This window comes from Mesocricetus auratus, unplaced genomic scaffold, assembly GCF_017639785.1.
Source record: "Mesocricetus auratus isolate SY011 unplaced genomic scaffold, BCM_Maur_2.0 Super-Scaffold_100008, whole genome shotgun sequence".
Taxonomy (NCBI): domain Eukaryota; kingdom Metazoa; phylum Chordata; class Mammalia; order Rodentia; family Cricetidae; genus Mesocricetus; species Mesocricetus auratus.
In genome coordinates this window covers 83,053,419-83,075,846 of record NW_024429192.1, presented here as the reverse complement: position 1 = coordinate 83,075,846, position 22,428 = coordinate 83,053,419, and the positions used below count along the sequence as shown (strand labels likewise).

The following is a 22,428-nucleotide window of genomic DNA, read 5'->3' as shown; positions in this document are numbered from 1 at the left end:
AGTTTCTTTTCTATTGCTGTGACAAATGCTATGACCAAGGTAACTTATAAAAGAAAGCATTTAATTTAGGGTTCACGGTTCCAGGGGCTTAGGGTTCACAGTCATCACGGCCGGCAGCAAGGAGGCAGGCATGGTGCTTGAGAAGTAGCGAGAGCTTACATCTGATCCACAACATGTAGCGAGAGATTACATCTGAATGTAGCAGGGGTGGGTGGGTGCTAACTGGAAATGGCCTGCTTGGGCTTTAGAAACCTCAAAGCCAACCCACAGCAACACACCTCCTAATCTTTTCCCAACAGTTCAACCAACTGGACACCGAGCATTCAAATATATGAGCCTATGGGGCCATTCTCATTCAGACCACCACAAATGGAAATTGTCCTATTGAGACAGTCTCTAAGTAAGACTGGTTTCTCATCTTGCAAAGCTATGGAATACAGTCAGCGATGCATGGAAGAAATGATAGGAAAACAGGAGCTCTGCAGATTACATCCTGTGAAGACAACTTCTTTTCCCAGGAAGAGACCATCCTGTTTCAGGGGGCCAGACCCAGGGCTTAAAAAAGCAATTGTTAGGGGTTGGTGTATAGCTCAGCAATAGGGTGCCTGCCTAGAATCCCTAGGGAGGGGCTGAGTGTGGCTCAGAAGGCTTGTCTGCCATGCACAGGCCTTGGGTTCCATCCTCAGTAAACTTTAGAAACCCCACAGCTCAGTTAGGGGTTTTCTTAGAATTCAGAGTCCTCACAGATCCTGGGAGAACATCCCTGAAGGTGTAAAAAATGGTTCTGTCTATTCATTCATGAGACTTTATTTATTTAGCTCTTTCAAGACAGGGTTTCTCCATGTAGCTCTGTCTGTCCTGGAACTCGCTCTGTAGACCAGGCTGGCCTTGAGCTCAGAGATCCACCTGCCTCTGCCTAGGATTAAAGACATGCAACACCACTACTCCTCAAGGCTTTCTTAAAATAAGAAGTTCCAAGCATCTTTGGGGTTTTATTGCATTCTTTTGATGCATACTTTCTTTCCCCCTCATTGTAATAGCACCTCAGGTTTGAAACTACAGAGCATTCTTCTGCTAGTGCCAAACTCTTGTCACTAATGCTGTCTTAAGAAATGGCAGCTTGCGGGGATGTGGGGGTGTAGGGAGTGGCGCACACCTTTAATCCCAGCACTTGGGAGGCAGAGGCAGGAGAATGTCTGAGTTGGAGACCAGCCTGGTCTGCAAGAGTTAGTTCTGGGACAGCCTCCAAAGCTACACAGAGAAACCCTGTCTTGAAAAACTAAAAGAGGGGGGAGGAAGGAAGGAAGGAAGGAAGGGAGAAAAGAAAGAGAAAGACAGACAGACAGAAAGAAAGAAAGAAAGAAAGAAAGAAAGAAAGAAAGAAAGAAAAAGAAATGGCAGCATATTCTGAATAAACTTTTTTGGATGGCAGGATATAGGGCTACCAAGCTTTGAACTCCAGTCATGAAGAAGATGTCATGGAATCCAGGTGTGTCATTGTGGAAACTCAGAGAGAGTCAGTCATTGAAACAAACAAGCAGCTATTTCATTAATCTTAACATTTATTGAACACTGGTTTGTAAACTAGGTCCTGTGCTGTGGTCAGAGTGTAATGGGTCAGAATAGTCCCTGCCCTCTTGAGTCTGTGGTGGATAGTTAGGCAGTTACAGGGAACTGTACTGGATCATCAACTAGTCCATCTGGTTAGCAACTGTTTCGAGTCTCTTCTATGTACCAGGCATTACAGCAGGCCATTGGGACAGGCCTTTGAGGAAGGAGATCACAGCCCTCTTTCCCATGTAGGTTACATGGCAGCAGGGGATGAGGCAGAATGGGTTAGGTTCCCGGCTCTGGTGAGATTGGCTCCCTGGTTCTAGAAGCCAGTGTGAGCCAGTGAATCAGGCACCTGAACCAACAAAGTTGGAGAAGGAGCCCTGCCCTGGCCTCATGCTGCCTCATCCTGTGAGATCCAGTCAGAGAGCTTTATAAAAAAAGATGTAGTACACTTAGTACACTTTGGTGTGTGTGTGGGGGGTGTGGGTAGGTGGGGGCTCGGGGTTTGAACTCAGGTTGTTAGACTTGCTGGCAGGCCCCTTTTATTCACTAAGTCATCTATCTCTTTGGTCCCAAAGTGCTTATTAAGTGATAAGGTGCTCACAGGCGGCAGTGATGGGTCGTGTGTGGGGACAGGCAAGGGCAGATTCCTCAGTCCCAGCTCGGAGCCCAGGCAGTCTTGCTACAGCAGCTGTACCTCACCCTGCAGGCTCTGGGGCCTGGGTGCAGCTCAGAGCTCCTTACCCCGTGGTTGTAGTTCACGAGAGTTTCTGTTCTTTTGTAACTTGGTGCATGAAGAACCTAAATCTTGTCAATGTAATGGTGTCTGGGTAGCTGGGATGTGTGTGTTTGTTGGAGTTGCTGAGGAGAGGTGTTTGAAGGTTGCTCATGCCCTGTCCTGCAGTGTGACAATACGAGTCTATTTAGATATATGCTGAAGTGTGATTATGCATGTTTTATCTATCTGCTAATTTTTTTTGCCTTAAAAATTGTTTTTAATTGTGTGTGCATGAACGATGTAAGTGCCCTTGGAGGCTGTGGGAGCGCAGTGGAACCCCAAAATTAACTAGTGTTACAGTTGTATGGCTTCCCTGGCATTCATGCGGAAAACCAGAGTCAGGGCAGAAGACCAATATGTGCTCCACCACTGAGCCATCTCTCTGCCCTCATTTTTGCCTCTGAATACACAAATGGATTTCCTGAGTTTGTCTGAGAATTTACAAGGTAGTGGCTTTGGGACAGCACCTTGAACATGAGGGACCTCATCCCCTGCCTTGGGCAGTACTTCTGTTCTTCGTGGTTCTTGTCACTTACAGATTGTTTTGGGTTTTTTGGTTTTTTTGAGACAGGGTTTCTCTGTATTGTTTTGGAGGTCAGATTGTTTAATTTAGATTTATGACATGGGCTCACCATGTAGCCAGGGCCAGCCTGGAACTCAGAATCCTCCTGCCTCCACTTCCTGAGCATTTGGGATTAGAGGCATGAGTGATTTCTGTGGTGTTGGGGATGAAGCCAGGACTTTGCATGCCCTGGGCATTCTCTTCCAGCAGCCCAGCCCATGTTCTCTAATAAAAAATTGTAGTAACAGGTTATAAGCTTTGCAATGGTAGTTTTGATTTTTGGCACTGTTTTCTTTCCTTTTTCTTCTTTTCCCCTCTTTTTCATGGGACCCCTATTTTGTGTGTGCATGATGTAGCCATTGCTACAGCCAGGCCATTTCTTTGCTGTTGTTGTTGGGTTTGTGTGTGTGTGTGTGTGTGAGAAGTTTTATTAGAAAGGAGAGGAAAGGGGGCAGGAAAGACAAAAGAGGTAAAGAGACACAGAGACAGAGAGAGGACAGAAGAGAAGAGGGAGACAGGAAAAGTCCTGTCTGCCCCAGGGGAACAGAATGGGGGGAGAAGCGTTTGTTTGTTTTTTTCCGAGACAGGGTTTTTCTGTAGCTTTGGAGCCTGTCCTGGAACTCTCTCTGTAGACCAGGCTGGCCTCGAACTCACTGATATCCACCTGCCTCTGCCTCCCGAGTGCTAGGATTAAAGGCGTGCGCCGCCGCCACCACCACCCAGCTAGCCAGACCATTTCTAAAGGCAGAAACCTCCTTCAGAGAAACCTACCTCTGGGATGGTAAGGCCACCTACATTGTGAGTGTTCAAGTGATATGGTTCTTTTTTTTTTTTTTTTTTCTTTTAGGGACAAGATCTCAGACCAGGGAGGCCTGGAACCCTTGAACCTCCTGCCTCCTCCACATGGTGCCTATGCCACCAGCCTTTTTCAGCCATGTGCTTCTTTAAATGTGGTTAGAAGGAGAGGTTAGGTCACTGGTGATAGAGCAGCAATTACTAGCTCAGTCAAGACACTGTGTCAACAGGGGTGTCCACACAGCATGGCCAGGGTGAGGGTTAGAGCTGTCAGCGCTCTGTCGTCTTGTTCAGTTAAAGGAAGGACACTTCAAGATGGAAAAATGACAAAGGCCTAATGTCAGAATGTGATTAAACTGTTTAAAAGACTAGTCAGAATTTGTTCAAGCCTAATGGGTTGTCTGTCTGTGCTCACTGGGGCTGGTGAAAGAGTGACCTGGAGGGATGCTGGGGAAACCCTGGCCCACGTGAGGCTCCACAGAGACAGCACCTGGCAACTGATGTGAGCAGGCAGACTACAGACTCAGCTCTGGAGAGCAAGGACTAGTGGGAAAGTTGTGTGAGGCGAGGGGACAGGGAATCCTAGAACACAGGGAGAAGTAGAACATTGCACAAAGTTTAAGATGCCCAATGGCCAGGCATGGTGGTGAACCCGATATTTGAGAGGAAGAGAGAGTAGTAAAAAGAATGCAGTAGGCCAACCCCACAGTGCCGGTACTTCCAGCTGAGACAGGAGACTGCTGCCTTGAGTTTGGGGCCAGAGTGGGCTGTGTAGTGAAACTCCATCTCCTTAACAAAACAAAATTTAAAGTTACAGAAACAGTTTCTAGAAGCTGAGAATTGGACACTAGCAAGATACTGATGCAAGTTTGCCCCTTGCTCTCAGCTTCTGGTGCTGATGGTGTGTGTGTGAACAAGACACCTCTCCCAATTTCAAGTTGGTAGCCTTTATTTTGGCAGGAGAAATTCTGTTTCTTTAAGGTAGACTCAGTGGCCCTCAGTGACCTGCACACAAACGGAGGCAAGATTTTCTCCACACTAACATTACCGAGACCATCTCCATCTTATGATGTAACCAGATTCCACAGGAATGAGCTCTAAATGAAAACACAGTAGTTCTGTAAAAATGAATGATGATTTCTTATTTTTGAAAAGTGAGATCAGAATTACTCCATTCAGAAGTCATGGGGGCTCCAGTGGCTCAGAAACTGGGGCCCAGCCTTGGTTGAATAATGTTGGAGGCTGGTAAGGCAGAGGAGGAGTGTACTAGGCTCAGAGTTTTCAAATGGGAAGCCATTGTTGCGTGTTTTCTATGGACAAGATCTTACATAGCCCAGGCTGGCCTTGATCTCAATGTGTAGCTGAGAATGCCCTTCAACTCCTAATCCTCCTGCCTTCACCTCCCAAGTGCTGGGATTATGGGTGTGCACATCTGCACCTGCTAATTGCTGGGATCAAACCCAGGGCTTTATGTGTGGGGTGAGTTCATGCTTGCTCATGTCTCCCTAGGAAAAGTGAGCACAGGGCCAGCTGTCAGCTGCCATACTGCTGTGATTCCAGTCATCAGAACTGTTCAAAATTAGGCAAATCATCAGAGTCAAGAAACAGACCAGCTTGTTACCTCAGGCTGAAGAGTTTGAGGTAGCAGAGGTAACATTAATGGAACAGCACTTCTTTGGGGATGATAGAAAAGTTTGAAAATTGATTCTGTTGAAAGCTGTTAACCCAGTGAGTGCAGGAAACCATTGGGTTATATGCCTCTCCTGGAACTTGCTGTGTAGACCAGGCTGGCCTTGAACTCTGAGATCCCCTTGTCTTTGCCTCTTGGGTGCTGGAATTAAAGACATAAGCTACCACCATTTGGCTCCTTTACAACCTTCTTAACATGCAACCTGTTACTTTTTCCACAACACTCTGCTAATAGCTCTGTATTTATGCTAGTCTCCTGTTTCCTGGTCTCCAGTGTACCAAAGTCTATGTTTGCAAAAGTGCAGACTTGGGAGTAGCTCAGTACAGAATGTGTACTTAGTAGGTGCAGATCCTGGGCTCCATCCCCAAACACGCATGGACGGGGACACACACACACACACACACACACACACACACACACACACACACACACACACACACACACACACACACACACACAGTGTTATTTATCACAATACCCAGAATGTATAGCTCCTTTTGTTGTTAGCAGCTCTGGGGTAAATGCATTAGGCCTTTTTAAAAATTGTTGTGTATATAGCTTTAAAGCACACCAATAATTCCATCTGTGTGTCCATGCATTTAATGTTTTAAGCTTAAATTACAGCATTTAAATTTGTTGATCCCCCAACTTGAGGAAACATACTTACAGATAGTTGCTAGGGATGTGTGTCTAATGTGACACTAAGTTTAAGAGATTGTTGGCACATTTAAGTGGTGATTTTTCCCCTCCCATTACAAACACTAAGTGTGGTGGAAGTCTGTGGTATCAATGTTAACTCCAGTGTTTGTTTGCTTTCAGTATTATGTGCCAAGAACCTTGCAAAGAAAGACTTCTTCAGTAAGTACCATCCAGCTTTGTTCTTGTATAATGTGGTTTATGTATTTCTGAAAGTTTTTTAGTGTATGTGTGCACATATGTATGGTGTGTGTGTGTGTGTGAGACTTGGAGGAGTCAGTTCTCTCCATGTTGGTACCATAGATTGGATTTAGATCTTTCTGGCCCCTGACACTTAAATTTTTAAAAGCATTGGGTGTAGTCTTCTCAAAGCCAAGGAATCCAGAGCTTGACAAACACCTCCTGGCTGCACACAACATACATCTCATCCTGCATCCCAGTGAAGCCCATGTCCCCTGCCTTCTGACCTGGGAGTCCAGTCGGGAGGACCTTGCTCTCTGCTGAGTGGGGTAGTACTCTGCAAACAAGGCATTTATGATGTAGGTGGCTGGACTAAAACTGCCAGTCCAGGTTTGCATTTAAAAAGTGTGTAATGGGAGGAATTGTAAAGTAGGGGCTGTACCCCTGAGTGTGCCTTACGCTCAGTGAAGTCAGGACCTGCAGCCTGAAAACTCCCACTTCCAGTCTCTGGGGACCAGTGCTTAAGTGGCACCATCCATATTTCCAGGGCAAGGAGACTTAGGCTCAAAGACTTCATCCACTGGGCCAGGAAACTCCACAAAGTGGTGGCTCACAGAGCAGCCTCATTCCAAAGCCTCCGCCTTACCACTTGTCTAAGGTTATAACCCTGTTGGATATATATGCTAGCATCTGGAGTCTTGGGAACTCCTTGATGTCACAGCTAATACAGGCAAAAAATCAACAAAATTTCTATAGAAATTTACTTCATCATAGATTGTGTTCCTACATTGAGTCCCTTTAGGATCATCAGAGATGGGACTGACTGCAGAGATAGATGGTTCACTCAGCAGGTTGTGTGTCCCAGCACCCTCATGGGCAGCTCACCGCCTGCAACTCTAGCTCCAGGAGATCCGACACATACTGTACACACACGTACAGAGACACATACACATAAATGCAAGGAACTTTTAAAATGTAAAGCTCAGTAGAGATGGACGTTTGCATTTGAGTCTGTCTCCCTGCTTTTCTTAGAACTCAGGTGAGAAGGTGTGCTGTCTCTGAACTCCCTTTGCTAAGGGAGACCAACCTTCAAAAGGAGACTAGTGAGGAGTGACATGGGCAGTGCCTTTATCCCAAGGGGTGATCTTGCTGGTCCCTCTGTGGGGAGGATGCACTGTACCCCCAGGTAACTGTCATCTCATCTGGGTATGTCTGCTCTCTGTCCCCCAGGACTCCCTGACCCCTTTGCCAAGATTGTTGTGGATGGTTCTGGGCAGTGCCACTCAACCGACACTGTGAAAAACACCCTGGACCCAAAGTGGAACCAGCATTATGACCTGTGAGTCAACCTCCCATGAGACTCTAGGGCTTGAGGAAAGCAGGATTAAGCTTTGAAGAGACATAATGAAGAAAGAAAGAAAGAAAGAAAGAAAGAAAGAAAGAAAGAAAGAAAGAAAGAAAGAAAGAAAGAAAGAAAGAAAGAAAGAAAAGACTGACTTTTTAACTGATGACCAAAGGGCTGTGAACTCATATTACCAGATTTACAGTTACTGCCCTGGGGTACTCTTGGCATTTGTTCTCATAGATTTCCATGGTTTGGCTCCTAACAGGGTGATGTTGTGATCCTTGAACTTCCTATCTGTTTCAGTAGAAAAACCAAAAAAAGAGCTGCGATTCATGTCTCAGTGTGCTACATTTTTTTCAGTGAAACCTAAATCTAGTTGTAGTTTTTATCTAAAAAGTACATTAGTGTGCCACATATTTCTGTTATTTTTCGAAAATGTGGACTTTTTTGGTACTAATTTTTCTCCACAAGCCATTGTACAGTTTTGTATATTCATTCCAAATTTAGGATGATATTTTCATATGGACCCATGTCCCTCATAATGACTAGTAACACAGATTGCACTGCGTGTGCACATGTGGGTGGGATTTTTACCAGTGGCTGCATGTTGTGGTTCTCTTCAAATGGCTGGGAACGTGGTTGCTATTTGTCTTGATAACTCTCTCAGTAGACATGCCCTAGGATTGAGAAGGGTTATTATCTTGATTCATATACCTTGTGCACTTGTGGAATTGTAAGGAGTCCCTTGATGCAAACTTAGTATTCTCTGTTAAGCCTGGGTCACTGCCCCCAGAAGTGCTAGAGTGTAGTTCACCTCTTTACAAGATCCCATCCTGTGTTGGGCCTGGAGGTATCGGCCTGGAGTTTTGCCACTTTGGGATGCTGAGGCAGGAGCATTGTAAGTTGAAACCCTGCCTAGTTTACACAGCTAGTTCAGTCTCGCTGTTACACGGGGGAATGTAAACACATACAGACCAAGGTAATGACTCCAGCAGAGTCCAGCTTGGTGAGTTGATGAGTGCACTGGGGTGACTTACAGGAGGGCGGGTGAGGGGTGACTTGCAGGAGCAGTTGCAGTACTGACAGCCTACCCCATCACCAGTGATGCCCCCCAGAAGCTGGGCCCTGTTGCTCTCTGCGGGAATTGCAGGCAGCTTAGCACCCTGGAGCGTCCTCATCTCCTCAGCAGTCTGTACCTTGCAACCCTGGGAATCTGTTAAGTTTCAGGATTTCCTGAGACTTGTGAGTTTCTTATTTCCTGTGTTTTACAGAGGAATTCCTTTAGAATTCCCTGAGTTTAAATAAGTTTCCCCCTGGTGTAGAATATTTCACTTCCAAGGAAATTGTTTCACAACACCAGCCTGGGCAACTTAGACTCCATCTCAAAATAAAACGTTGTTTTTGTTTTTGTTTTTCAAAGCAGGCAGGGATGGGGTTGGGCGTATGGCTAAGGAGGAACACTTGCCAGTGAAGGATCAAGAGCGTGGCCAGGTGATAGAGTGCTTGCTTTGACCTGTGGGAGGTCCTTGGTTCCATCTCAAGTACAATAAACAAATGAATAAAGGAAGTGCTAATTTAAAATGCTTATTATGACTTGGTTACCTGCACTCACGACTTGTGTATCCCATGGTTAGCGAGACGCAACCACCAACCTGCACACCATGGATTCCAAGTCCACCACACGCATGTAAGTGAGACTGTCACAGTTCCAGAGGGTATCTGAGCGAATTCATGTGGTCTTGCAGGTACGTTGGGAAAACTGACTCTATAACCATCAGTGTGTGGAACCACAAGAAGATCCACAAGAAGCAGGGCGCTGGCTTCCTGGGCTGTGTGCGGCTGCTCTCCAATGCCATCAGCAGATTGAAAGACACTGGCTGTAAGAACCAAATGCTCTTCCGCCTCTCAGTGCAGCTGGAGAAAGCTAGGAGGCATCTTTTTTCTTTCTTTGATTTGTTTTGAATGCTGAATACAGAATTCCTGCCTTCCTCCCTAGTTAACCTTCTATGGGTTAAGTTTTGAATTGTTTGTTTGCAGACCAGCGTTTGGATCTATGCAAACTAAATCCCTCAGATACTGATGCGGTTCGTGGCCAAATAGTGGGTAAGAATTTTCTCATCTGCATAAAGGGTGCTTTGACGGAACCCACCGTCCTGCTCCCGGTACTCATGGGGCCAGGCTTCCAGGGCAGACCACATACGGGCCATCTCTCCAGAACAAGCCTTTCCTCTTGTGTGGTTTTCATTCTTTTCTCTGGTTCCCTTCATCCTGTCATTGAAACTGAGTTCATATGACTCCAGCGGAGATGGAGGTTGTGATTTATAAATGTCCCGTGCCAGTCACCACAAGAATGGACAGTTGATGTTTGTATTGTCCAGGGGTGAGAAGAGCTTAGTAGGGATGGCCACATATGCAAGAGCTGGAATACAAGACTTCTGGGAAGCCCCATCTTATATGGCAAAAGCAATGATGTGTGACAAATCCAAGTAATGTGATTTATAGTCAGAAGATTCTGTTGTATGGAGAGAAAGATTAAAACGTGCTTACAGTGTTGACTGGAGGCATTCCGATGGAGTGACCTCTGAGCTGCCCATCCCCTTGCCCACCCTCTTCTTGGCAGTGTGTTAGGGGAAAGCACATGCTGGCTGTGTGTACTGACTGTATGGACTCGGAGGAGCAGCAGCCAGGCTGAGTCACTCTGCAACTCCAGATGCCTCAGGTCCCAAGACAGCGAGCAGTGCGTCCGCCCTGGCAACAGCTTAGCGATAACACTCTCGCGCACTGCATTCCTATCCGAGTCTCTTCTTTCCTCTGTGGAGGGATGTATCGGGCAGAAACCATACAACTGAAAACTTAAGTAAAACCACTTTCTTGTCCGTGCCAGTGAGGCCAGACATGAATGTTTCTTTAGACTGAGCCAGACTATGGCACTGAAAGTGTCCATAGTACCTCCACTAAACATTAACCAGGTCTTCTTAAGATGGAGGCTAACGCAATGGGATTTCACACTGTGCTCTGTAGCTGTGTGGGGAGCCGGGGCAGGCAGGAGAGCCTTTGCAGCTTTCCTGCCCTCCGTTTCAAGGACTGTTGAAACAGTGTGTGGGGTGCAGTTATTGGCCCTCGATGCTTCACACCGAAAGCCTCGGTGTGTGTATGAGCTCACTTCCTTTCTATGATACAGACATAGGTTATAGGGTGTCGGTGGCTCGCTGTGCAGCAGGGTGTAGAACAACCCTTGATTCTAACGTAAGCTCCTCTTTTCTGTTGTAGTCAGTTTACAGACCCGAGACAGAATAGGCAGTGGAGGGTCGGTGGTGGACTGCAGAGGACTGCTAGAAAATGAAGGGTACGTATGCCCACCATGATGCCAGCCATGCTCTCTTTCCCCATAGGAAGGAACCTTTGAAACTTATACTGCTATGGAGGATAAAACTGTCCCAGACTACTAGTTTATGAAGGAAGGTATAACTACACCAGGGATTAGACTACCCCCTTCCCCAGAGACTTAGAAAATAAGTCAGAGAAGTGCTCACCAGGTAGAGGTGACAGTTGAGCGGGGCATAATGGAGTACACTTGCAGTCCCATCACCAAGGGGGGCAGAGGCAGGAGGATCCTGAGTTCCAGGCCAGCCTGAGCTATTAAGAAAAGAAAGAAAGAAAAAAAAAAAAGGCCCAAGAAACAATCACTAAAGGCAATATGGGAGACTGTTTCTGTGTGTGTGTGTGTGTATGTGTGTGTGTGTGTGTGTGTGTGTGTGTGTGTGCGCGCGCGCGCGAGTGCGCGCGCTCGAGTGCGTGTACATGCCACCCACCTTGGATTATTTTTTTAAGATTTATTTTTTTATTTTTTTAAATATCATTTTTATAAGTTTTATTTATTTACTTTATATGTGTTGGTGTTTTGCCTGAATGTATGTCTGTGTGAAGGTGTTGGATCCCCTGTAACTGGAGTTACTGGCAGTTGTGAGCCACCATGTGGGTTCTGGGAATTGAACCTGGGTCCTCTGGAAGTGCTCTTCTAACTGCTGAGCCATCTCTCTGGCCCCCACCTTGGATTTTGAGACAAGGTCTTTCAGTGGCTTGGGACTCAATAGCTAGCCTAGGCTGGCCAACTAGTGAGCCCCAGTGAGCACCTGTCTCCCCCGGTGCTGGAACTACATGCATACACTAGCACACTAGCTGGGCTTTGAACTCGGGTCCTTATGCTTGCTCAGTAAGCACTCTGCCCGCAGAGCCATCACTCCAGGCTTAGACTTTGTTTCAATCCTGATTTTATAAGACAGAAATTTGAACATTGGCTCGTGTTTGGTTTTTTTTTTCTTCTAAATGAATGTTCCTTTGTTCAGCTGCAGTAATGGTGACGTCAGTGCCTTTAAAAAAGTGATCCATGCCAAAACATGTACAGGTAGAGCGGTAAAATGTAGGGATTGCACTGACAATAGCCCAGTGGTAGAGAGGACTGAGAGCGGCTGCGTCACCTGCTGTAACTGGCTGCTGGTTTCGGGTAGAAGCCCATTTTCTCACCTTTCAATATAAGAGGGTTTTATATAAGGGGAAGTGACTCATTAAGGAAAATTGTTTTTGAAATTCCTGGGGGGGAGCAAAGAATATTTAAAAAGCAGTTAGAGCCATAATATTTTATGTGAAAAAGAAAATGGAGTGTTTGGATTAAATCAAGAAAAATGAAATGTCATGAGTAGCTTCTGCTGCACCTCTCATCACTTAGAGCTGTAGCCTGGAGTGGCCCTGTTAGTCTAAATTAGGGTTCCACTTGAGAGTCTTTCTCTCTCACTGGACACCCTAAATACCATTGGGAACACTGTCACTTGTTAAAGGAACATAGAACAAATGCATGTGTACTTTGAGTGTGTGTCTTGTGACCCTCCCATGATGTTCCCATACCTGCTCTGCCCTGCCCCTTCCAGAACAGTGTATGAAGACTCAGGCCCGGGAAGGCCACTCAGCTGCCTCATGGAGGAGCCTGCCCCATACACAGATGGTACCGGTGCAGCCGCAGGTGGTGGGGACTGCAGGTTTGTGGGGTCTCCAAGCCAAGATCAGAGACTCCAGCGACTACGAAATCCTGAGATTCGAGGGTCCCTACAGACGCCCCAGAACCGGCCACATGGCCACCAGTCACCAGAGCTGCCTGAAGGCTATGGTGAGTGTCTTAGTTTGCTCTCTGTCGCTGTGATAAATAAACCCCATGAGTAAGAACAGTTGGGAGGAAAGGGTTTATTTAGGCTTACAGGTTACAGTCTGTCACTGAGGGGAGGCGAGAACAGATACAGAAGCCAGAGGAATGCTAACTGCTTGCTCCATATGGCTTGCTCAGTCAGCACTCTGTCCTCTTTTAAAAAGTTAATTAACTGGGTGGTGGTGGTATGCACCTTTGATCCAACACTCGGGAGGCAGAGGCAGTGACGGGGTCTCTGTGAGTTTGAGGCCACCCTGGTCTACAAAGTGAGTTCCAAGACAACTAGGGCTGTTACACAGAAAAAACCTGTCTCGAAAAACAAACAAAAATTAATTAGCTGGGCAGTGGTGGTTTGTGCCTTTAATCCCAGCACTCACGAGGCAGAGGCAGGCAGATCTCTGTGAGTTCAAGGTCAGCCTGATCTACAGAGTGAGTTCCAAAACTACAGAGGAACCCTATCTTGAGAAACTAACTAACTAACTAACTTCATTAGTTAATTTTACATCCTGACCGTAGTTTTTCCTCCCTCTTCTCCTCTCAGCCCCCCCCCCCAAAAAAAACTTCAGAAAACCCAACAGAACCAACTGACCTGGACTTCCAGGGCTCATAAAGACTGAACTGCCAGCCGTGGCACCTGCATGGGTCTGACCTCACCCTCTGTCCATGTCACAGTTGTGTAGCTTTATCATCTTGTGGACTCCTAAAACTGGGAGCAGGGCTGTCTCTGACTGTTGCCTGCTTTTGGGACCCTTTCCTCCTACTGGGTTATCTTGTCCAGTCTTAATAGGAGAGGAAGTGACATTTCGGAGTACCTGCTACTTGATATGCCATGGCTGGTTGTTTCTGTTTTTGAGAGGGCTTCATTATGCCCTAGCTGGCCTGGAACTCACTTTGTAGACCAACCTGGCCTTGAACTCAGAGATCCACTACCTTTGCCTCCTGAGTGCTGGGATTACAGACATGTGCCACCAAGCCCCGTTTCACTCTGCTGTCTTACATCATGCAGAGCCCACCTGCCCAGTGGGCTGGGCCCGCCCACATTAATCACTAGTCAAGAAAATGCTCCCAGAGACTTGCCTGCAGGCCAATATGATGGAGTAATTTTCTCAATTAAGATTTTTCTTTTCCCACCGGGCGTTGGTGGCTCACACCTTTAATCCCAGCACTTAGGAGGCAGAGGCAGGTGAATCTCTGTGAGTTCGAGGCCAGCTTGGTCTACAAGAGCTAGTTCCAGGACAGGTTCCAAAACCACAGAGAAACCCTGTCTTAGAAAAAGAAAACAAAGCAAAAATTTTCTTTTCCCAAATAACTCTAGCTTCTATCAAGTTGACAGAAAACCAACCAGGACAGTGAGGAATTCACCCTTGTGTCCCTATGGAATCAGCACTTGTTTTGAAAGCCTGTGTTGTCATTTTTTTTAAATTATTCATTATGTGTACAGTGTTCTGTCTGCATGTCTGCTTACACGCCAGAAGAGGGCATCAGATCTCATTGTAGATAGTTGTGAGCCACCATGTGGTTGCTGGGAATTGAACTCTGGACCTTTGGAAGGGCAACCGGTGCTCTTAGCCTCTGAGCCATCTCTCCAGCCCCTGTGTTGTCAAACTTTTAAAGTGTCCTATACACAGCTGCTAATGACCTGGCTGTGCCTCCCATGCCATGGCACTGCATGGCTGTGGCCACATAAGGATGGGAACTTGGAAATGCTAGCTATGGACATACAGAGAGACAACAGTGAAGCAAGTGAGGAAACACATGTGCTCTGTGATTTGAGAATGGAAGGGACGTCAAGGGGATGGGACCATGAGGCTTCAGGGGAGAAGGACCAAGAGCGGTGTCACTCACATCATCAGGTCACCCAGATGCAAGCGTGTTAGGAGACGAGAGTGGAGATGGAAAGTTGTGTCTATGGCAGAAGTGGGTGGAGGCATTGACCCCAGGGTAGCTCAGTGAGAAACAGATTCTCCCCAAGCATGTTGACAGAGTAGATTCGAGGAAGTCAGCCATGGCCTTGTAATTATTTTCTCTGTATCATAAAAAGTGTTGAAAGAAGTGGGTACAGTGGTGGTGTCTGCAGTCTCATCACTGACGATGCCAAGGTGGGTGCAGTGGTACCCTGCAGCCACTTGCTGAGGATGCCACAGAGGCAGGAGAGTCATGAGTTCAAGGCTGGTTTGGGCTGCATCATGTATCAAGACACACACATACACAAAATACTTTTAAGAGTCTGAAAATAGGATTAGAGTTGGAAACTGGAACTGACTTACTCTGTCAAATCCCTTTCTCATACAGAGCAGAGGACAACAGTGCAGGGACAAGTTTACTTTTTGCACACACAGACTGGAGTCAGCACGTGGCACGACCCCAGGATCCCCAGGTAGGCCTCACAGGCTTGAAGAGCCAGCCCCTCTCATGGAAGCTAGCGGTGCCATGTGAAGGGAGATGGAGGCTGGGACTTGCTGGGCAGGGGCATGTGTGGGGGAGTGTGGAACCATGGTGGGTCTTGGTCGCCGTTGAAGTTGGTCATGTGGCCATCTACTATGAGCTCTCTCTACTTTTTTGTAAATGCATAAAATTTTCCTTGATACAAAGTTAAACAGGAAAGATAAAGACTCTGTTACCCTTTCTCTCTTCTACTTTACTGCCCCTCTTGCCTCAGTCCCTTGGGGACCATTCCGGGGGGAGATGAAGCTTTTCTATACGAATTCCTTCTACAAGGCCATACATCCGAGCCCAGGTCAGAGAGACCCCCGCCCCACCCTGTGCCAGAGTTAAGTTTCTTTCTTTCTTTGCTATTTCCTCTTCTGTTTCCCGTTTACAGTAGCACAGTACCTAAGAGACCTTGGGCAATGCTCATTTCCTTTTTATTCATGATTTGTTCCCCAAGAACCAGCTTCCTATCTTTGGTGTTGAATTTACTATTCAGGGTCCGTCATTTGCCTGGGAATATTTCCTGCAAACGACTGCGGTACCTCTTGGTATGCATCATAAGAAATGAAGGCGTCTGTGTTGATCCCTAATGTGTCTTGATCAGGCATGCTGGTCCCTTCTGACAAGATCACAGTGAAGTTATCAAGGGGCCAGAGTGAGAGCACTTGCTGAGCATGGGGCTGCCTTGTTGTGGGCTGCCATGCCATGGAGTGCATGCTCTGTGTTCTTCCCAGCCTTGAAAGGGTGGGGCCCTCAGGATCTGCTCAGTGGAGGGATCTACTGCACCGAGCATCTGCTTTGAGTAGTGACTTCCAAGAGCTTCCTGCTAGTGCGCCCCTTTGTTATATGAGGAAAGCTGTACTAGGGGTAGCCCCATTCCTTATGGTGGGCACGAACACTTGAGAGGTCTGCTCTTATGGTCAGATGTTGCTGCTGTTTGTTGGCCAGAGGTTTAGACTTCCTGGGGTTGGCACGAGTAGCAGTGTGACAGGGACATGGGTACCTTGCTAGGAAACCTCTGTGGCTACTGGCACTGAATGTTGGTCTGTTCCTTGGTTCTCAGTGGGATAAAGCTCTCTATACGTTCCGTTTTGCTAGAGACCTTAACAGTGTGAACTGTGATGAACTTGGGCCGCTGCCTCCAGGCTGGGAAGTCAGAAGTACAGTATCGGGAAGAATCTATTTTGTAGATCACAATAATAGGACAACCCAGTTTACAGACCCACGACTTCACCACATCATGAAGTAAGACTGTAACATCTTTGCTGGCCTCTTTATAATCGGATGCTTCCTTGCACCAGTATTGGTGTGTGTGTGTGTGTGTGTGTGTGTGTGTGTGTGTGTGTGTGCGCGCGTGCACGCATGCGCGTATACATGTTGGGGAATAAGTGCTCAACAGTGTTGTGGTATATGCAGAGGTTCTAGGTCAATGTTGAGGTCTCCCTCTATCGTTCTCCACCCTAATTTTTGAGCAGGGTGACCCGGAACTCACCTTTTTGGCTTGTCTAGCTGACTAGCAAGTTCCAGGGATCTGCCTAGTTCTGTCCCCAGCACTAAAGTGACAGATGAACAGATGAACACAACTCGGTTTTTACTTGGGTTCTGGGGATCTGAACTCAGATCCTCAGGCTTGTAAAGCAAAAACTTGACTCCTTGAACCATTTCCTCAGGCCCAATATTTTTCTTAATGCATCTACTGCAGTATTTGCTCGACAGTGGGCATAAGCAAAGTAGACAATTGATAGACAGTGACATATTTTAAACCCTGAGATTAGCGTGGCTGTTACTAAGGCTGTCCATTGTTGGCACCCTTTTCCTACAAGCAGCCTATGTGAAGGTCACTGCAGTGACAGCAGGAAGCAGTTCTCCAGCACAACTTGGACAGCATGTTCTGTAAGGGCCTGCTGCTCGTGATGTTGCTTGCTAGGGGCTTTTCCTGTACCAGGCATTCGTGCCTTGGAAATGGGAGATCTTTTGTGCCGCCCACAGACACAACTTCACACAGAGCTCTGCAGTGTGGCTGGCGTGAGTGGCAAAACTTGAATAAAGCAAATGCCACATTGCCCCTACTGGCCTGAGTCCCGTCACTGATCTTTGTTCTTAGTTAACAGGGCTGGGAATCTTGATTAAAAGGAGGGGTGGGTGTTACTGGATGTCACAGGTTGTCTGCTCTTCACTTCTGGCCTGGCTTCCAGTGATCCCCTGTAAAAGTCCCCTGCCAACCTCGTTCCATTCCTGCCAAGGCCCTGACACTAGTGCACCTGCTGCTATCAATGGCACATACAGTTGCATAACACACAAACAATTTCTGTTGTAGTTGTCAGTAATAATGTAGCAGATAGTATTGGTCAGGGTTCCCTAGAGGAAAAAACTTAACAGAATGACTTATTATAATGACTTACAGTCCAAGAATCCAGTAGTTACTCAGTTCCACAAGGCTCTCATCTGGTCTTCAGTATACATCGGAATCTCAAAGATGGAGGCTGTGATGCCAGTGAAGGAATGAACATGCTAGCGAGAGCCAGAGCAACAGGCAGAGAGAGAGCAGCCTTCCTTCCTTCCTTCCTTCCTTCCTTCCTTCCTTCCTTCCTTCCTTCCTTCCTTCCTTCCTTCCTTCCTTCCTTCCTTCCTAAACTACAGGTGGAGCTCCCACCTCTGATGTCCTGATTAGAAGTGGTTCTTCCCACTCCAAATGATTTAATTAAGAAAAAAGAAAGGAAGGAAAGAAAAGAAACAACAAACTCACAGGTATGCCCAGCAATTTGGGTTTTAGTTCATCCCAGTTTTGTCAAGTTGACAATCAAGAACAGCCGTCACACAGTTACCTATCTCCTTTGTTGTACCCCAGACCTGTGTTGGACTGATGGCAGCTTTCAGCAGTTGTCACTCATCAGAGCAGGCCTGTCTAGAAGAGCCTGCTGCCTGCAGTGTGTGCGGGGTCTGAGTCAGTGGTGTGTCTGGCCTGCAGCTCTCTGGCCTGTCTAGTGACCGCTGTTTCTCTTCTTTGCAGTCACCAGTGCCAACTCAAGGAGCCCAGCCAGCCGCTGCAGTTGCCCAGCGAGGGCTCCATGGAGGACGAGGAGCTTCCTGCCCAGAGATACGAGAGAGATTTAGTTCAGAAGCTCAAAGTTCTCAGGCATGAACTCTCTCTTCAGCAACCCCAAGCGGGTCATTGTCGAATAGAAGTTTCCAGAGAAGAAATATTTGAGGTAAAGAATTACGTCTTGCTAAACCGTGTAGCCCCCTGGAGAAACAAGCAGGGAGGCTTGTGTTAAATAAGCTGTTTGTACCATCTCGGTGGACTCTGCTTTCGGCTTTGTATTTGAAGGATCAGTTTTACTAATTTGTTTCTGTTTAGCTTTTACTGTAGCTGGATATGGTAGCACATGCTTTTTTATCCCAGTACTAGGGAGGCAGAGGCAGGAGGAACTCTGAGTTTGAGGCCGGCCTGGTCTACACAGTGAGACCCTCTCTCAGAAAAGATTTTTTTTTATTGTGGATATTCATTATACAGTGTCCTGTCACACAAGGACATTTTCATATTGTTTGCTGTACTGCTGTCTCCCAGCCCCCACCCTCCGCTTTCTTAGCCTCCCATAGTTCTCCTGTTCCCCTTAATACTCTCACAGAAATGTGATATGTATATGATGTTATGTATCTATAAAATTGAGGAATCTTGTATGTAAGAGAGAACATGATAGTTGTCTAAGACAGGTTTAATTTACTTACTATCATTGCCTCCAGTTGTTCCAGCTCTTCTGCAAACAGCATAACTTCATTCTACAGATAAAAATTTTCCAGTGTCTATACATAGCATATATTCTTTATCCATTCCCCTGTTGTTGGACACCTAGGTTGGTTCCATAGCTTAGCTGTTGTAAGTAAGCATTGATGACTTCTTATGTAATGTTTTGAGTTAAGTACTCTGACGTTTGTACAAGTCACATTGTGGATCTAGCTGTAGTTAATTGAGAAGCCTTCAGACTGACTGACTGCCATGGTGCCCAGACTAGTTTGCACGCCCACATTCTCAACAGCATTTGTGTTCTTAATGTCTACCACTTTGATGGCTGAAATGAACTCCCCATGTAGTTTTTTTTGAGTTCTCTGTATAGTGCTTATATGAATCCTCCAGAATTTGTATAGCTAGCAGAGATCTGCCCCCCCCCCCAAGAGATCAGTTTTACTGTTTAGTGAGATGCAGCAGGGTTTGTAGGGACCAAGGCTTATGCTGAGTGGAATTGTGTTTCTGTTTCTGACAAATTTTAAGTGCTCAGTGGTTTCTAGGGGGAGAGCACACAGCTGTGCAGAATCTGGTTGCTCAGGTCTGGGGTCCCAGCTGGCCCTGAGCAGATGTAGGTTATTTCTTAGCCTGGGTGTTCTCATACCCACTCAGTCCTTGCAGAGTTTCAGTGGGGGCACTTCCTTCTCAAGAGACAATGCATGGCCATTCAGCCCTGGATTTGTCTCTGGGAACAGGAAGGAGAGTGGTTCTGCCCCTTACTAGTTCCTGGCAGTCAAAATTTCTGCATGGTTAGAGCCTTTTCTGAAAGAAAAGACGGGTCATGAGGTAAAATCTTAGCTTTGTTTGGGTTCACCCTACCCACCTGTGTAGAGACCCTTGGCAGAAATGACCACCTGAGGGAGCTTGCCAGTTTAGGAAACTTGGCGAGAGCCTGTCTCAAAATGCAAAAGTAAAAAGGGGCAAGGGAGGTTGTTTAGCAGCAGGAATGCCCCCCCCCAGGCTGGGGTGGGCGTGGCTCAGTGCTAGAGCACCTGCCTAGAATCCCCAATGGGGCGCCGGGGTGTGGCTCAGTTGCAAACTTTCTAGTATGTTGCAGTATCCTGGGTTTCCTCCCTAGTGTCCTCCTCTCCAGCTTTTCTTTCTGAACCTTTGTTACGTAGGAGTCATATCGCCAGATCATGAAGATGCGCCCGAAGGACCTGAAGAAGCGTCTGATGGTGAAGTTCCGAGGGGAGGAAGGTCTGGACTATGGTGGAGTGGCACGGTGAGCTAACGTACCCCCCTTCCCCACGAGTCATAGGTCATTGTCGCTGCACTTGGAGGAAGCTATTTGCCCCTCACTTCCCAAGTGCCACAGTGGAGCCTGCCCTGCTCCACCGAGCTGACATCCCCGTAGGACATCAGGCTTCTCCTGTTGACTTGAGCTGCTGATGTCACCCGTTAAAAAACAGGATTGTCACGTTTACTTGGCATAGTCAGGGTTACACTTCATGCATACTCCATCCTCAGCTCACGTGTCTGAAATGGAGCTCCAAGGGCTTCTGCTGAACTTAACATGGAGGCCACCTGGCTTTTCTCATTGAAGCCATGAGTGGGACACTCGTGTAAATTATGCTTGTGTCAAGGAAATTTTATAAGGTGCTGGCATTCTGGTTAGAATTAAATGTAAAAAGAATAATGAAAAGCCTCTGTTTCCTGCCCAGCCCCTTTTCACTTTTGAGACAAGGGCTTCTCAACCGTAGTGTTTGTTCTAAGAGGCTTCAGAAATTATCCAGGTGGTCAGGTTCAGGCTGCTACCTCCTGATCTAGGGATCTGGTCACAGACACAGACTCTGGGCAGCAAGGAGAAGGCTTAACTTCTGCTCTACTATCGGGCTGTCTTCAGTTCTCCATGTCTGCCACTCAAGCTCCTCTGGAATGCTTTTGTTTTAAAGGCTTAATTCACTTTCTGTGGGGTTGTTTTGCTTGCATATGTGTTTAAGCACCTTGGCATAAAGTACCCACAGAGGCCAGAAGAGGGCATCAGATCCCCTGGGACTGGAGTTAACAGATGGTTGTGAGCTGCCGTGAGAGCTGGCAATCAAACTCAGGTCCCCTGCAAACACTGTCTCTCAGCCCCTCTACTTTTTTATTTAAATTAGAAACAAGCTTGCTTCACATGTCAATCCCAACTCCCTCTCCCTCCCCTTCTCCCCCCAGCCCCCCCATTCTCTCAGGTAGGGTGAAGCCCTCCGTGGGGGATATCCAGAGTCTGTCATTTCATTCAGGGCAAGGCCTAGGCCCTCCCCTAGGAGTCCAGGCTGAGAGAGCACCCCTCATTGTGGGATGGGCACCCAAAGTCCATTTGTGTGCCCGGGATAAATACTGATCTACTACCCAATGCCCCATAGATTGCCTAGGCTTTCTCACTGACACTCACATTCAGGGGGTCTGGATCAGTCCCATGCTGGCCTCTCAGCCATCAGAAGTCTCTGATTCCCTGGAGCTTGAACTGTTTGTTCCCTTCTGTGAAACCCTTTACAATAGCCAGATGGCCTGAGAGGACTTCCTGCTCCTGCAGAGGACCTGACCTTGGTTCCCAGCATCCACATGGCTGTTCACAATTTCTTGTAACCAGCTCCAGGGGATCTAATGCCCTCTTCTGGCCTCCTTGGGCACTGCATGTATGCATGTGGCATACATTTACACACACCTTAAAAATAATCTGGAAAACGATACTGTTAGCTGAAACGAAACACACATGTGAACTGTGTTGTTTTTGTTCCCAGGGAGTGGCTGTATTTGTTGTGCCATGAAATGTTGAATCCGTATTATGGACTCTTCCAGTATTCCACAGACAATATTTACACACTGCAAATCAACCCAGATTCTTCCGTCAACCCTGTGAGTGTTCTCAATGCAGACTTTAGGAATCTAGCAGGAGTTTTTGAGGCAAATCTGGTTTCCACCAGTACTTGGTAACTTAGAGATGATGCCGAGGAGAGCTCAGGACAGGAGTGACAGCACTGACTTGGGAGAACCTGGTTCCAGCCTGGATTTCAGCCAGGCTTAGAACAGGGGCCTGCTGTGTGTAGGGAGGGCTGTGGCTCTGAGCTGCTTGACCCTCTGAGGGGAGGGGGGAACAACTCTGCTCTGGTGCCGGATCTTGTGTTTTTATTTTTGTTGTCACCTTAAGAGCTAGGTTACCAAGTCCATACTCTGATGAAAATTGGAAAAGTTCCATAATTAGCTCTTTAGGCCACAAATGTGAACACTCAGCATGTGGTAGGTATAAGAGACACATCCCTGGATGGGTTTAAGACCATGCTCTGTGAGGAGCATATTCAGTGTCTCAAGGCCACAGCGTTGGAATTAGGGACTCGCTCTACTAGGAAATTCCAATATAAATAACCCTGTGGCTGGAAAGATGGCTCATCCACACAAGCGAAAGACCTGTTTAGACTGCAGAACCCACCA

The 22,428-nt window shown here is 47.0% G+C and overlaps 1 protein-coding gene across 6 annotated transcripts in view; it reads left to right on the top strand.

Moving 5' to 3' along the window:
* Positions 1-22,428, top strand: part of Smurf1 (SMAD specific E3 ubiquitin protein ligase 1) — an 88,492-nt gene that overhangs the window by 57,091 nt on the left and 8,973 nt on the right. For 3 of the 6 annotated variants that reach the window (XM_040751332.1, XM_040751327.1, XM_040751326.1), the window contains exons 2-13: positions 6,199-6,237; positions 7,486-7,594; positions 9,346-9,479; positions 9,638-9,703; positions 10,871-10,946; positions 12,526-12,761; positions 15,090-15,174; positions 15,457-15,534; positions 16,326-16,472; positions 18,238-18,436; positions 20,133-20,236; positions 21,741-21,855. In XM_040751332.1, coding sequence (XP_040607266.1) covers positions 6,199-6,237; positions 7,486-7,594; positions 9,346-9,479; positions 9,638-9,703; positions 10,871-10,946; positions 12,526-12,761; positions 15,090-15,174; positions 15,457-15,534; positions 16,326-16,472; positions 18,238-18,436; positions 20,133-20,236; positions 21,741-21,855 — 1,388 coding nt within the window. The remainder of the gene's footprint in view (positions 1-6,198; positions 6,238-7,485; positions 7,595-9,345; positions 9,480-9,637; positions 9,704-10,870; positions 10,947-12,525; positions 12,762-15,089; positions 15,175-15,456; positions 15,535-16,325; positions 16,473-18,237; positions 18,437-20,132; positions 20,237-21,740; positions 21,856-22,428) is intronic. The other 3 variants (XM_040751331.1, XM_040751330.1, XM_040751329.1) reach the window with 2 other exon arrangements.